Source organism: Mastigoproctus giganteus, chromosome 13 (genome assembly GCF_048544385.1).
Source record: "Mastigoproctus giganteus isolate SK-2022 chromosome 13, ASM4854438v1, whole genome shotgun sequence".
In the NCBI taxonomy this organism is placed as follows: domain Eukaryota; kingdom Metazoa; phylum Arthropoda; class Arachnida; order Uropygi; family Thelyphonidae; genus Mastigoproctus; species Mastigoproctus giganteus.
In genome coordinates this window covers 48,019,661-48,034,439 of record NC_143587.1, presented here as the reverse complement: position 1 = coordinate 48,034,439, position 14,779 = coordinate 48,019,661, and the positions used below count along the sequence as shown (strand labels likewise).

Below are 14,779 nucleotides of genomic sequence, written 5' to 3'. Positions count from 1 at the left end.
AAACTAAAATATTATATTAAGCCATCCAAATATTTAAATTCGTATACCGTACAGTGTGTCTTATGTCTGTTAATTACATGTGTTCTGTGGTCGATTTGTCTCTTTTGCTAGAAGAAAAAAACCCCAGTTTCTGGCGAAAAAAACCGTAATATCTAAGCCTGAGACCGACTAATTCAGCCACGGAGTGAAAAAAGCCCATTAAAGTTCCTCGCGTCATCGATGGGATTCAAACCCGAGCCTTTACCTTGCAGGGGAAGAAAAAACTGCTTCAGAATTCAAGCGAAATTGATAGACCGATTCTTGGTGGTAATTTTGCAGGAAACTGATAAGGAAGTTTTAAACTCAAAGCCAAGAGAAAAAGAATGTCAGACTAAAAGGCTTGGATGGCTGGTTCTCTTTTCAGGACAGATTGGTTTGTTTTTCATTTTGTGCCATCAGAAGCAAAATATTGCAAGGATAAAAATTTGGCATCTAAAATTCTCTTCATTTTGGACAATGCATCTGATTACCTTCAAGATTTGAGTGACGCGAATTTAAATATGAAAGCGTTGCTTCTTCCTCTTAACAACACCTCCCTGTTCCAGCCCATGGATCAAACTTTAATTGAAATCTTCAAGTGGTATTATACACATCGTACAATGCAACGGAGAATTGACAAGGATGGTGATCCCATCCTAAAAGACTTTTGACAATATATGGAATGCAGCCAACAATATAGGAAATTCGTGGTTTGAATCAAGCAGTCAACCATAAATGAGTCATGGAAGAAGGGTTTTACACAGTTTCTTACCTGTTCTGAGGTATCTGAAGAGATCCTTGGACAAACCACTGGAGCAGTTCTTACACTTGGGAGGTAGATTGCCATAAAAATGGATGAGGCAGATGTCAATGAATCAATTGCAACTCTCACAGAGCAGTTGACTAATGAAGATATCATAGAACTGCAACAATCCATCGAGACCAAATATATTTCCAACAATCCGTCGAGACCAGAATATGGCGATGATGATGATACGGTTTTTCCAACTAAACCTAAACCTAATTGTCTTTAAAAGACCATTGTGAGATTTCAAAGTTTTGGATGAATTCATAAACTGTATTCTAAAACAGTACCGTAATTCTAATAGGAGAATAAGAACATGGTCTTATAAGAACATGGTCTGCTATAGAATTCTTTATGACGAAGGATATTAGTCCTTCTTCCAAGCAAAATTTCCCAACTTCTCAATTACTAAACCCGATTTAACAACCAAAGTTGAAAAAGTTGCAGGTATGAAGAATATATTTTAACCACATTGTTTTCGTCTTCTTGTTGTTATTTTAACTCTCTAGTAATGTTATACTATTTTTCTATAACATGAGGAGGAACTTGATATATTTTTTCCGAGACGCATCTGTAATTATAACATACAGTCAATGTGAAAAGCAGCTCGACATTTCTTCGAATTTTCCAGGTTCAACCACTCTTTTGGAACTGGGGAGTTTCTCAGCATCTCTAAGTACACTAGGCGTGGTAATAAAGTTCCGGCACTGATGCAATAAAAGAACACAAAGTGAAGGAGCTCAAAATGGTTTTATTTTATTCAAAGTAATCACCACCTGATTGAATGTACTTATTACACCGTTCTAAGAGTTTCTAAAAAGATTCAGCGAAGGCGTCCAAAGAGATGATGTTCTGTTCGGCGGTTATGTTTTTATGCTCTCAACGTCCTGAAGTCTCTTTCCCTTCAGGACAGTTTTCACCTTCGAAAAGAGGGAGACTGCGGATGCTAGATTAGGAGAGTAGGGTGCATGGTTCATCTGTACAGTGCCATGTTAAATGTCTTCACAACATGTGTAAAATGGGTAGGAGCATTGTCCAATAAGAACTAGCTGCTTTACTTTCGAAATTGCGGCCTCACCAAGGAAATGCGAGTCGATAGTCGTTGAAGGACCCATATGTAGAACGCAGCATTTACTCTCTCACCTTCAGCCACAAATTCCTTGTGAATCACACCCTGTTTGTCGAAAAACATGATCAGCATCGTCTTGATTCCAGACTTTTGTAAACGAAACTTTTTGGGCATTGCTGATGATTTTGAAGTCCACAGCATGCTCTGGTGCTTAATCTCTGGGTCGTACTGTAACACTCGACACTCAACTCCAGTGACAAAACCGTTAAGAAAATTAGGATTGTTTCGACAAGTCTGGATGAAATCTTCGAATGATGCCACCATTCGTTGCTTCTGATCATCCGATGAGAAGAAGCAACGAAACTGTGCAGCACAAATTTGGTACAGACCTTCCTTTTCCTGCATGAAGATTTACATCTTCCAAATTCTGCATGAAGATTCTGCATGCAGAATTTGACGAATCGTCTCCTTGTTCATATCCAATTCAGCCATCATTCTGAGGGTCAAACATCGATCTCTTACTACAATTTCCGAAACTTTTGCAACTCTACTCATTTCGAGAGGTTAATGGACGCCCACTTCTTGAGTCATCACGAACGCCAGTCCTAGAACTACTTTGCCACACATCGCATTTATTTACTTTAAGTTGAATATTATTTAAAAATAAATTTAATATAGGATTGTATGAGGTTTTTAAAATATTTTTTATATCTTTATTTATATAAAGATCATTCAAATGAAACAGACTTTTGAAAGAAACCGTTCAGAGACACACCTGGTGAAGGTAAACATCCATAGCTTTGAGGTACGGTCGAATGGTGTCACCAGGCGAAATACACTTTAGGTATTAAGCCCTCCACTCTGGCTAGTAGGGAAATCAAAGCCTAACAGATTCCTTTATCTCATCATCTGAGCGAAACTGGTGACCTCTGATCGTTTTCTTCAGGGGGTGGAAGTATCGCATTAGCTAGGCAACGTCATGGATGTAGGCAGACTGTCGCAGTACTCTCCGCCTGCTAGAGGCCGAGTTAAGATATCAAGGGCTGTAGGGGGGTTTCACGTTATCGGGGATCAACACGGACATCATGCGATGTCCTGGATAGTCTACTGTTCTGTGTGAACTTCTTCGACCATCGGAACACTTAAAATAGTCGCCTCATACACGGCTACTATCCGGTGACAAACTTTGTGATTGTTCCCACTATACACTCTTCAATTGCATTACCATTGATTAAAAAGTTACGTTTCTTTCGAATGATTTTTATCGTTGATTGTCGTTGGGTTTAGGATCATCGGCGACTAAGGCCATGTTGCTCCGTGTATGTTGTCTGTAAATTGCGTGTGTTCTGAAGTCGATTTTCTGTTTTGCTGGACGAAAAATCCGAGTTTCTGAGAGAAAAACTATTGCTACACTCGCCTGAGAACGACTAACTCAGCCATGTTGTGAAAAATGACCCATAAAAATTCTTCCCTTCATCGAAGGGATTCGTACTCAAGTCTTTTCCAGCCGGTGTGGGGAGGACGGTGCTACCCACGAGGACGATTTTTATCGTAATTAGGTACTTAAACTTATTAACAATTGAAGTGTGGATAATATTCTTAAATTTGGCGTTTGACAGCTTAATTCAATCGTTATTTACTAGATAAAAGTTGATAATTTTCATCTTATTTTTTTCCCCTTGTAGAAACTAATTGTTTGGTCTGTCTCTCCATCCACATATTCACCCTAAGCTTCGCATCCTGGTCAAAATAATTTCTATTTCCATGAGATGTTCCATCAGTTCATAGAGCAAACAGGAGTCACGGTGGTTTTCGAGAGATATCTGAGGGACAGAGTGGATAATTGATTCCTGCATTTCTGACTTGCAGCTACGGCAATTGAAGACGTGTAGGCTCGCACTATTTTAATGAAACAAAACGCTGGATCAATTGACATCGCTCTTGTTCTTGATTGCCTGAATTGTTTTCCGCATAGCTGAGTCTACTGTTTGCTTGTGCAGTTTCTCGCTACGTAATCAATAAGCTCTACCCTTTCAGCATGTCAGTAAATGGGTAGCATGACTGCCCATCGAGGTATCGACACGAATTTTATTGGATAAGGAAATAATATGTTTGTTCGCCATTCTTTGCACTTGAAATTCTTGATCAGAATCATGAAAACGTGTTCTGCAGATATGTATAAAATGGGATTAGAACTCTTTCTGATTTAGATTAAACTGTTTCAAAGTGCTTCTGACCTCAAGTTCAATCTCTATTTGTTTTTTCGTAAATATTTTTATTTTCAAGAAAACAACCGTTACACTCAATAACGATGGTGAATTTGAACCAGCTTATAATTCGACAAAAGATACGTAAAAATTTCTTGAATTATATAATTTATGGTTATAATAATATTAAAATAATAACATTAAAGTTATTATAATGATTATTTCTATGCCACAGTGCTTGTGTAGTTAATATGAAGTGGTCTCGTCGGTAGAAAAGTGAGTATAACCACCGTCCTCCCCACACTGGGTGGGAAAGAATTCAGTTTGAATCCTATCAATGGCGTGAGGTATTTTTATGGGTCTTTTTCACAAAATAGCTGAGTTAGTAGTAGTAGCAGTAGTAATAGAGGCATGTGATGCAAGAAAGCAAGCGCATGAGATTATGTAGCATCAGCCAAAAAAAAAAAAAAAAAACCTCACACATCCATTCACTCTAAAGGTTCATCCAGATTCTCCTTGAATTATTTAAGCTATCAACTTCCACAACGACAAATGGAAGTTTGTTCCAGCAATTAACTACCGGCTGGCTAAAAGCAAATTTCCGCACATCTACAACTCTTCAACAACTGCCTTTCTTCAATTTAAATTTATGCCCCTCAGGTTCGTAATCCGAGCAAGCGGAAGGATCCCGTCAGAATTCAGCGTGCTCAACCCATTCAAGGCCTTATACATCTCAATCAGATCACCTCGCAGGTGCTTAGTCTCCAGCCGCTGCAATTCGCACAACTTAAGCCTTTCTTGGTAAGACGACCCCTTTGATCCCCTCACCAATCTTGTTGTCCATCTCTATGGTGGCCTTTTAGATAATTAATTAAACAAATAAATAGTTAAAAAATTAAAATGAAGCAGAATGGAATAGCTTCTCTAACTTTGGACGCTTTCCCTCTCCATAATTCATGGAACAGGAAATCTGTTGATCCGTTCAAATTAAATTCCTGAAGTATCCGCTGATTTCTTGGTATTTTTTGGAGAAAGACGTCGGTGGCAAATTTCAGTTTGCCACCGAAGTCTTTCTCTCCCTTTCTTTCTCTTTTTTAATTTTTTATTTAAAATCTGGTACGGAACGAGCAGCTCTTTCTGGTCTTGTATTTCTTGGGCGCCTAGTAACTGTTAATACCCAAATAATAAACTGAGAACTAAATACCAAATTCCAGCAGTGTTATTAGAATACACGCGTTGTACCTGCTTGGCATGGACAACAATAATGTCTTCTCTTCATCTGCCCTTCAACACCGTGTGTAAAACGCCTGACTTCGAATCCTGTGTGAAGACAGGAGAAATATTTACGGTATTTGTTCACTGCGACCACAAAATTAGTCACTGTCTCACGAGGATTGTACGACCTTTACCCTCCCGAAGACTCAGATTTTTCGTTCACCTATTTCTTTGGCGCTTAAAAGACAACAATTTCTTTGTCGTTCTACTCCATACCACTTTAATAGACAAAGCTCAACTGGCTGTCTGAGTCTTTTCAGGATTGATTATCAGATTCTTACACTTCGTTTGTAGCCTTTATAATAAACGCAACTATTTGAAAACATTTCGGTTGTGAGCAAACGATGAGTGTGCGTAAATTTTACAATCTGCATTCCGCCCCTCCCATAGATTTCAAAATTTCCAGTGATGTTTGTTATGAAGATGACTAAGTATCTTTTATTCTGCTCTGATGCACTTCCTTAGCAATATGGAAATTATTTTCTCTACAAGAATGTAATGGTACGTAAACTAATATCACATGTTAAGTGTGCGTGCATGTGTATCTATACACATGCACGCAATCTTATCATGTGATTCGTGTATGTATAAAAATTCGTCGGGTGTACAGTGTGATAGCAACCTATTATTCTACATGATTAGGAATTAAGAACATTATGTTGATGTGTAAAGAATACCAACATCACACACACCATGCATGCTAATACTACACCATATTCCTTAAATCATGCTCTATAGCAGCGTTTCACAACCGTTGATATGCATACCCTTAGGGGAACATCAAAGAAGTCTGGGAGGGGGGGCAACACAACTGAAATTAAGAAAACTGAATTATATCAAATTTTTGTAGGTGCACTACTGGTGTTTATTTTTTTATTTATAATTATTTTTTTGTTTTTTGAAAAGAGGATACTTTACACTAAAAGGTTGAGAAATACTGTTCTAGAGGATCCTTTCCCCTCTTTCAGAGTCAATTTCCTCTGTGCTTGACACCTCCACGTACAATATAGTAGTAGTAGTAGTAGTAGTAGTGGCACTTGATGCAAGAAAGCAGTGTAGGAGCTTATGCAGCATCAGCCAAAAAAAAAAAAAAAAAAAAAATCACACCATACCCTCCAATTGCCTGTCCAGTTCCTCCTTAAATTTATTTAACCTATCAACTTCCACAACGACAGATGGAAGTTTGTTCCAGCAATTAACCACCCGCTGGCTAAAGGCAAATTTCCGCACATCTATTCTACATCTATCCTTTCTTAATTTGAACTTATGTCCCCGTAGGTTCGTATTCTGAACAAGTGGGAGGATCCCATCAGAATTCAGCGTGCTCAACCCATTCAAGGCCTTATAGACCTCAATCAGATCACCACGCAGGTGCCTAGTCTCCAGCCACTGCAATTTGCAGAACTTAAGCCTCTCTTGGTAAGAGGATCCCTTCATTCCCCTCACCAATCGTGTTGCTCTTCTCTGTACACGCTCAAGCAAATCTACATCCTTCCTAAAATGAGGCCTCCAGACCTGTACGCAGTACTCAAGGCGTGGCCTGACCATTGCCTTATACAGAGGGACAATCACCTCCTTTTCCCTGCTAGCAAAATTCCTATATATCATTGACAAAACCCCATGACCTGCCCTAGCAGCCTGTCTACATTGCTCAGAAAACTTCATATCTGACTGCACAATTACTCCCAGGTCTTTTTCATTTTCTACCACCTTAAGTGTAGTACCACACAGTTGGTACGTTTCTCTGGGGTTACTTCTACCCATATGCAGTACTTTGCATTTGTCAAGGTTAAACTTCAGTTGCCACTTCTTAGCCCATCTGCCCAAATTATCTAGATCCTGTTGCAGTAGCACACTGCCATTACTGTCATTAACAACCCTGCCAACCTTCGTGTCATCTGCAAACTTCGACATTAAGCCTGATATACCTTCATCAATATCATTGATAAATATACAAAACAACAGTGGCCCCAACACCGAACCCTGTGGGACTCCACTAATAACATTAGTCCACGAAGAGCAGCACCCATTGATTACCACCCTCTGTCTTCTCCCACTTAACCATCCTTTTATCCATTGTAGCAACTTACCCTTAATACCATTCTGCTCCAATTTGTACAGTAGTCTTCCATGCGCAACAGTGTCAAAAGCTTTCCTGAAATCCAAGTATATGATATCAAAATTATTTTTTGCATCCAGTTCCTTTGTGACCACATCATAATAACCAATCAAATTTGTCAGACAAGACTTTCCCTTAACAAACCCATGCTGTGTCTGAATTATTGCTGCAGTCTTGTCTAGATGATCCTGCAATGCATCTTTAACCAGTGACTCCATTATTTTACCCGGAACAGAAGTTAAACTAACTGGTCTGTAATTATTCGTGTCACCCTTCGAACCTCCTTTGTGAATTGGGGACACATTTGCACATCTCCAGTCCGTGGGAACCTCCCCTGAGTCCAAGGATGCTCTCATAATTATGGCTAAGGGTTTGCTTAGTTGCTTTGCCGCCTCCTTTAATATAACTGGATAGATCCCATCCGCCCCAGGTGCCTTTCTTATGTTTAACTTCAACAATTTCTCCTCCACTTTGCTCTCAGTTATTACAAAATCATTAAGCACACTGCTACAATTTGATAACCTTCTTCCATTTTCAAACTGTAATGATTCCTCACGTGTGAATGTAGATGCAAAATACTCATTCAGTTTGTTTGCTATCTGAGCAGGATCATCAACAGTCGAACCATCGATGTCAAGTGGACCAATCATATTCAGCCCCTTCCTTTTAGAGTTTATATAAGTAAAGAAATCCTTGCTGTTTTTCTTAGCATCTTTTGCCAAAGATTTCTCGTAATCCGCCTTTGCCTGCCGAACCTCCTTTGTGATCTGATTACAGACTAGCTTATATCTGCTACAGGTTTCTGCGTCGCCTGATAATTTATATGCATCCCATGCATTTTTCTTCTCTGTCACGAGTCTCATTAGTTCATTTGATAACCATTTAGGCCTAAACCTTGAACAATATTTCTTCATCGGTATGAAAAGTCTAGTAGCTTCCACGATTAATTCCTTGAATGCTTCCCACTTAGAATTTACTGTTTGTAACATCGTCAGTCGATCCCACTGTACAGAATTTAAAAACTGTCTGAGACCACTGTACTCCCCTTTACGGAAGCAAAAACCCTTTCCTTTACCCCTGACGGTAGTTACCTCTTTGAGTAAATCCCACTTCAGCACACTGTGATCACTGCCACCTAGTGGTTCCTTTATCTGCAAATTCTTAATACACGAATGATCACTGCTGATAACCAGATCAAGAGTATTACTTTCTCTGGTTGCCTCTCGAACATGCTGCTGCAGAAAACAATCATCCAATAAATCCACAAAAGTCTGACTAGTGTGTGAGTGACCAACCCACAAGTTCCAGTCAATATCTGGGAAGTTAAAATCCCCCATTATAAGACATTCTGATTTACTGGCCCACTCTATTTCTCTGTACAATTGTTCATTGTACCCATTCGAGTCATTAGGCCTATAACACACTCCTACTCTTATTTTTGCTTTTGCAGTGCTTATGTCACACCAAACTGACTCAACAGTGCACTGTCAATCTATATCAACTGGATGCACTTCTTTTGATTTTATGTTTTTCTTAATTAACAGCATAACACCTCCTCCCTTTCTGTCCTGTCTATCCTTTCTGTACACATTGTACTCCCCAAATTCCAGTTATGCATTCCGTATATCTTTGTGACACCACGTCTCTGCTATCCCAACAATATCCGCCTTTGATGTCTTGACCAACACTTCAAATTCATCAAATTTATTTACTATACTTCTAGCATTGGTATACATGCAAGCATACATGCTCCTATGCCTATTCCTTATTACCCTAACACATCCCATATACCCAACTATTCCAGGATGACTGCCATCCGTCCCTGAAACCCCCAACACCCCTCGCTCCAGGTCGCTTCTTATTCTAATAGAAGTTGTGCAAGAATCACCTTCACCTCTGCCTGCGGTTACTGTTAAACTATTAGTCTTTGTATCCCCCCAAGCTAGCAGTTTTCCGACCCACCTAACACTGCCTCGATAGCATCAGCAAATATTCTTGCACCCTTTCTATTTAAGTGTATCCCATCCCTGTAGAAGCAATCTCTCCTGTTAACAAGTACAGTCCAGGCTGAAAAAAATTCTACCCCTTGAGCCTTGCACAATCTTTCCAGGGCCGAATTGATCGACAAGGCGTCATGTCTACTGCTTCTGCACGTTTTCAATTATGTGGCAGCTTTGGGATATGTTTCTGCAACATAACCAACTATTAGTAGGGCCCTCGTGGGTATCACACTTTTTATAATCGCCGTCCTCCCCACACCAGGTTAAAAAATCTGGGTTCGAATCCTGTCAATGACGCGAGGAATTTTTATAGGCCTTTTTCATAACGGGACTGAGTTAGTCGATTTCAGGCAAGGGTAGCATGGTTTTTTTCTCACGGAAATTCGGGTTTTATTGGCATTAGTAGAGGCATATGATGCAAGAAAGCACGCTTATACAGCATCAGCCGAAAAAAAACCCCTTCCCATTTCACCTATCCATTCACTCCAGATGCTTGTCTAGTTCTGCCTTGAACTTATTTATGTTCGGCAAACAGCAAATGTACGGCGCAATATGGCCTGAGTTGCTGATGCACCTAAAAACCCGACAACAACTATTACTGGATCTCATAATGTCAAAATGCGCAGTCCCTCTGGAGGTTGTACACCATGCGGATAAGGTCTGGATTCGAGTTCCATAAATGATGCGAGGAACTTTTATGAGCTTTTTTTTTTCTCACTTCTTGGTTGAGTCAGTTGGTGTCAGGGGTAGACTGCAAGGTTTTTCTGTCCGGAAACTGATTTTTCGTCCAGAAAAACAAAAAAATCAACCAGATAATACACACAATTTATGGACATTAAGCGCACGGGCAGATGAGATCGTTCTCGGGTGGCCCTAATATAACAGGTTTTGGATAATGTTCAGATTTGGCATGACAGATTCTGCTAAACATAAGGCGACACCTGCCTTCAACTGTTCAGTGATTACTCTGTATTATGTTGATCAGAATTAGCCATGCCAAATCTGAACATTATCCAAAACCTGTGTTATGCATATGACTTTTCACGAACTAGTTAATGTTACTTGTCTTCTCCATTGTTAAAGGAAATGTCCTGATCTGCCTTGTTGCATTTAAGATATTGGGAATTCGTCAACAAATATGACCAAGTCATGGAAGAATTCGCATTATTTTGGTGAAACAATATAGAAGTCAACATTAGTTACCTTTAAAAGTACGTTACTAAATTTAAAAGGAAAAAAAAAAGTAAACGAGATAGAGAAACACTGTGTGTTCCACTACGCATATAGCTGCACTTACCCCTTGTAATGGTGCAGTGTTTGTTATCACTCCTTGCACACCGTTTGAAAAAGTTCGGGTTTAAGTAGAACTGGTCTTATAATCTTTATTTGGCCTGAAGTTGACCTTCGCCGTAAAGCCCTTAACAGCAGCAATAACTCGGTTATGGGCTTTTTTCACACTCTCCGGTCTCGGGCAAGCTTTAGTATTAAAATGGCTGAGTAATCCAAGGAAGCGATTTCTCTGCATCTGTCAAAAAAAAAAAAAAAAAAAAAATCCCCTTTTCCATGACATCACCAAAACACCAAGACTCAGAATTCCGCTTTGGACATTGTTAAACTTCTGGCCTCGGCCACTTTGGGAGGTAATTTTAATGTTCTACGGCACACTGACCAAATATAAACTTTATAAAATACATTATTCTGTTATGCCCCACTAAAATTTCATATTTGTGTCCCCTGATTCTTGTCACACCTGCTAGTGAGAATATACCCGCTCCCCAGTTATTTCACTCATACCCCTCAATATCAGGTCTTCAGTAGAGACCTGATATTGAGTATAGGTCTTTGGGACCTATACCTAACTCCTAGGATATGCTGTTTTTTTTGTTTTTTTCCCCCCCTTCAGAAACTGAGGTCTTTCAACCACCAAATATATAAACTTACCATTGAGCGCATGAAGTATACAGATACAAGAAACTGCAACTGCTACGTGTGATAATGAAAGAAGAAGAAAAGACAATTCAACATTTTATCATAAGCACATTTCATTGAATCGCAAATGACAAAGCTTTTTCTGACACATTACGCTTTCAGGAGAAAGCGTTTCCTTCATTTCTCTGGAAAACAGAAAACTATGCGTACACGTACATATCGATGCACGATATACCGACGTCTCAACTTCTTACTGGCTAACATTAAACTAATTTCTTATCTATCTTTTTAATTAGTCCTATTTATTTATGATTAATGTTAATAATAAATTCTAGCATATATATTTTGTGTCTAAAAATATTTGCCTCGTGATGGAGACTATTTACTTTACTAATCTAAACGGTTATACTGAACTTGGACTGTTAATTTAAAATCTCTTTCAGTTACACAGATGCAATTTTAATAACAATAGCTTCTCCGGTTTAATTTCCCAAGACGCCTGGCTCAATTTCCTTATTCTGTCTGCGTTGGTAACAGAATGAAACCTAGTGCACTGAAATTTTGTGGAATCAGTGGATGCATAGGAGAGTTTACAAACGCTTTGGAGTTTCAGTTTATAGCTCATTACAGGAAATTAACAATATATATAGATATTTTTTAAAATATGTTCTCTTACATAGTAATACATGTTTTTAATCAGTTCCTCATAAAAGAAAGGTTTCTGACACATTTAGTATTCAGTGGATGAGATGAGGATGGGTTGAATGTAAGGAGAAACATGTTGATACCGGACTTGATTTTCAGGAAATACATATGAAGGAAGGCAGTTTCAATGAATAGAAACAGAAGAGATAAATGAAGAGAAAGAAAAGCTAGTTCGGTGTATATGCAATTGAACTATAAATGAACGGTAATTGGGCCACCCGCACTTATTATAAAAGCTTTAAAGAAAGTGATGGAAGTACAAATGCTAATTAGAACAGGTTCTTTGTAAAAGTTTTACAGAAAAATGCATAGAGAGGTCCTATCTTCCCTTTTTTATTACAGTGAGTTAAGATTGAAACTAATTTTAAGAACGATAAGCTGATATATATATTAAAATTATTATACTAATATATATATATACAAAGCAGACTCATAGAAAAAATCTAATAATATCTCTCTCTGTTATTATTTTCGAATATTTCATTATTAATAACAAATTAATAATACTAATTTATTATTTCCTCTTAAAATTACGAAAAATTTCAGACAACTTTTATTCGTTTAGCTATTCCTAAAAAAAATTAGTAATGTTTATAATTCTGTTAGTAGAATCGTTTTCAATAATTATTAGACGCTTGTATGCTATTAGAATTACGCTTACAGAATTATATAGGTTTATGGATTATGTAAGATTATGCGAGTAAGCGAATTAATTTTAATTTATTAAATATTACATTTATTTTCAATATTTATTTTCTGCGATTCTCAAAGTACAGCGACACTCTGCGTTTATCTTTTATCCGAATTTAATGTTAATCGTCTGCCACAGTTCACTGCCATTAATTGTGCTTATCTAACGCAGCTGTCATTTGCAGATTAATTCACTTAGTAGTAATTTCTAGAAATATCTCTCGAAATGCTTTTACTAATTCCAGATCAGTTATTTAGCAGCAGCAAAAAGAATAACGTAAGTAGTACAATAATATTTCAATTTGCATAGAAATAGCTTTAATGACCGCCGAGCGTGGATGTAATCTTAACCTAGTGACACACTACGATAAAATAACTGATAATAGTTGGAATTATAGAGATTTTTAACTGCTAGAGATTTATCGTAATCAGCTGCAGACTTTATTTCTAATCTACAGCAATATTCAACGAGTATTTAAAAGCATATTGAGGATACTTACCTAGACAAGTGACGTCCACGATCGTCAAGCATCTTCTTAGTTGTTGACCCGCGTCTCCAGGACATACAGTTGTCTTCCTGCGGGCCACAGTTTTCCATATCGAGGCTAAGGTCTCCTCCATATTTAATGACAGAGACAGAGACAGTAAGTTCTCATGATTTCTTCACGTAAATTGCTGCGGTCCGAGAAATACGAGCTGCAGGAGGTTACTCTTCGAGTGGTGTCAATGAGGTGTCCCCTGAGCTTACGACTTCAGCAGACCCCCTTCGTATAGAGAGCGTAACGAACGCGTTCTGACGCCAGCATCTCCAATCTGGGAGACTCGCAAACATCTCTGATCAATGGAAACAGAAGCTGCTCGGCAGCTGGTATCCGAACGTGCTGTAATGTCTACCGTCAGTCACTGGCTCAGAGCGCCACGCAGTGCAGGGTGATCACTGAAACGAAAACTGAGAGTGCTGGAATCACAGACGTTCTCTCGTTGCAAAATAATATTTCTTCCTGCGTGTTGCTGTACAGATATCCGGTAAAGTCGTAAAGTCTTGAAAATGATATGGATCGTAAGGATTTTGACAAGCAAGCAAACAAAAAAAAAAAAAAAAAAAATTCTGTACCAGATACATAATATGTCCTGACGCTAGCATATTTAATGTGTTTTACATTTAAGAGTCATCGGCAGGCGTTAAAAACGTTTTAATTTTCAGATATTAATAAAATTCATGGATAATAATATAACAATGTTTTTATTTTATTAATAATAATTACTTATCGGTTACTGAAAGTATTGGTCTGTGATGACTAAAGTAGGATATATAATTTTTACATTCAAGAGATTTTAGTTCACGACTAAATACACCATCTATAGTTCCATTACGTTTAGTATTTATCGAAAGATCTGATGACATGTCCAAGTTGAAGAATGTTTTCATAAATGTTCACAACTCTTTTCCAGCCTCAGAGTTTAATTGTAAAGAAAAAAATTACATTCATTTTGAAAACACCAGGTGACTTGAAACCAGATGCGTTTTCTAATTAACGCATTTCCCAGTTCCGAAAGTTTTTTTTTTTTTTTTGCATCTTAATATTTCTGTTTCTAAATTCCTTAGCTTTCTAACGATATGCTATACGTCCACATTATCCCGTTTATTACGTGATAAAATTTCCTTGATCATATTTTCCACTATCCTGGAAAAACTACTGCAATTTTCAGAGTTTTCAAAGTTTTTACTCTAGTATAGAGCTAGGATGAAGCTCTGTGCAAAATTTCATTAAATTTGGTCGAGTAGAAAATAAATTATTGTTGCCATCATGCAAGTATGTTTGCAACAATACAAGTTATAACAAACAAACAAATAAACTTTTGGCGGAAGCTGAAGATGACGTCACTTCCGTAACGCTTTTCGCATTACGGTTTTTCGTTACAAATTTTTTGGAATAACGTCAGTAAAAACGTTTTTAATGT

The 14,779-nt window shown here is 38.0% G+C and overlaps 1 protein-coding gene across 1 annotated transcript in view; it reads right to left on the bottom strand.

Annotated features, from left to right (window-relative positions):
• Positions 1-13,694, bottom strand: part of LOC150076012 (high affinity cationic amino acid transporter 1-like) — a 54,334-nt gene extending 40,640 nt beyond the window's left edge. Inside the window, exon 1 of the mRNA XM_090387129.1 lies at positions 13,318-13,694. Within this exon, the coding sequence (XP_090243255.1) occupies positions 13,318-13,438 (121 nt within the window). The 5' untranslated portion in view covers positions 13,439-13,694. The remainder of the gene's footprint in view (positions 1-13,317) is intronic.
• Between the last annotated feature and the right edge of the window lie 1,085 nt (positions 13,695-14,779).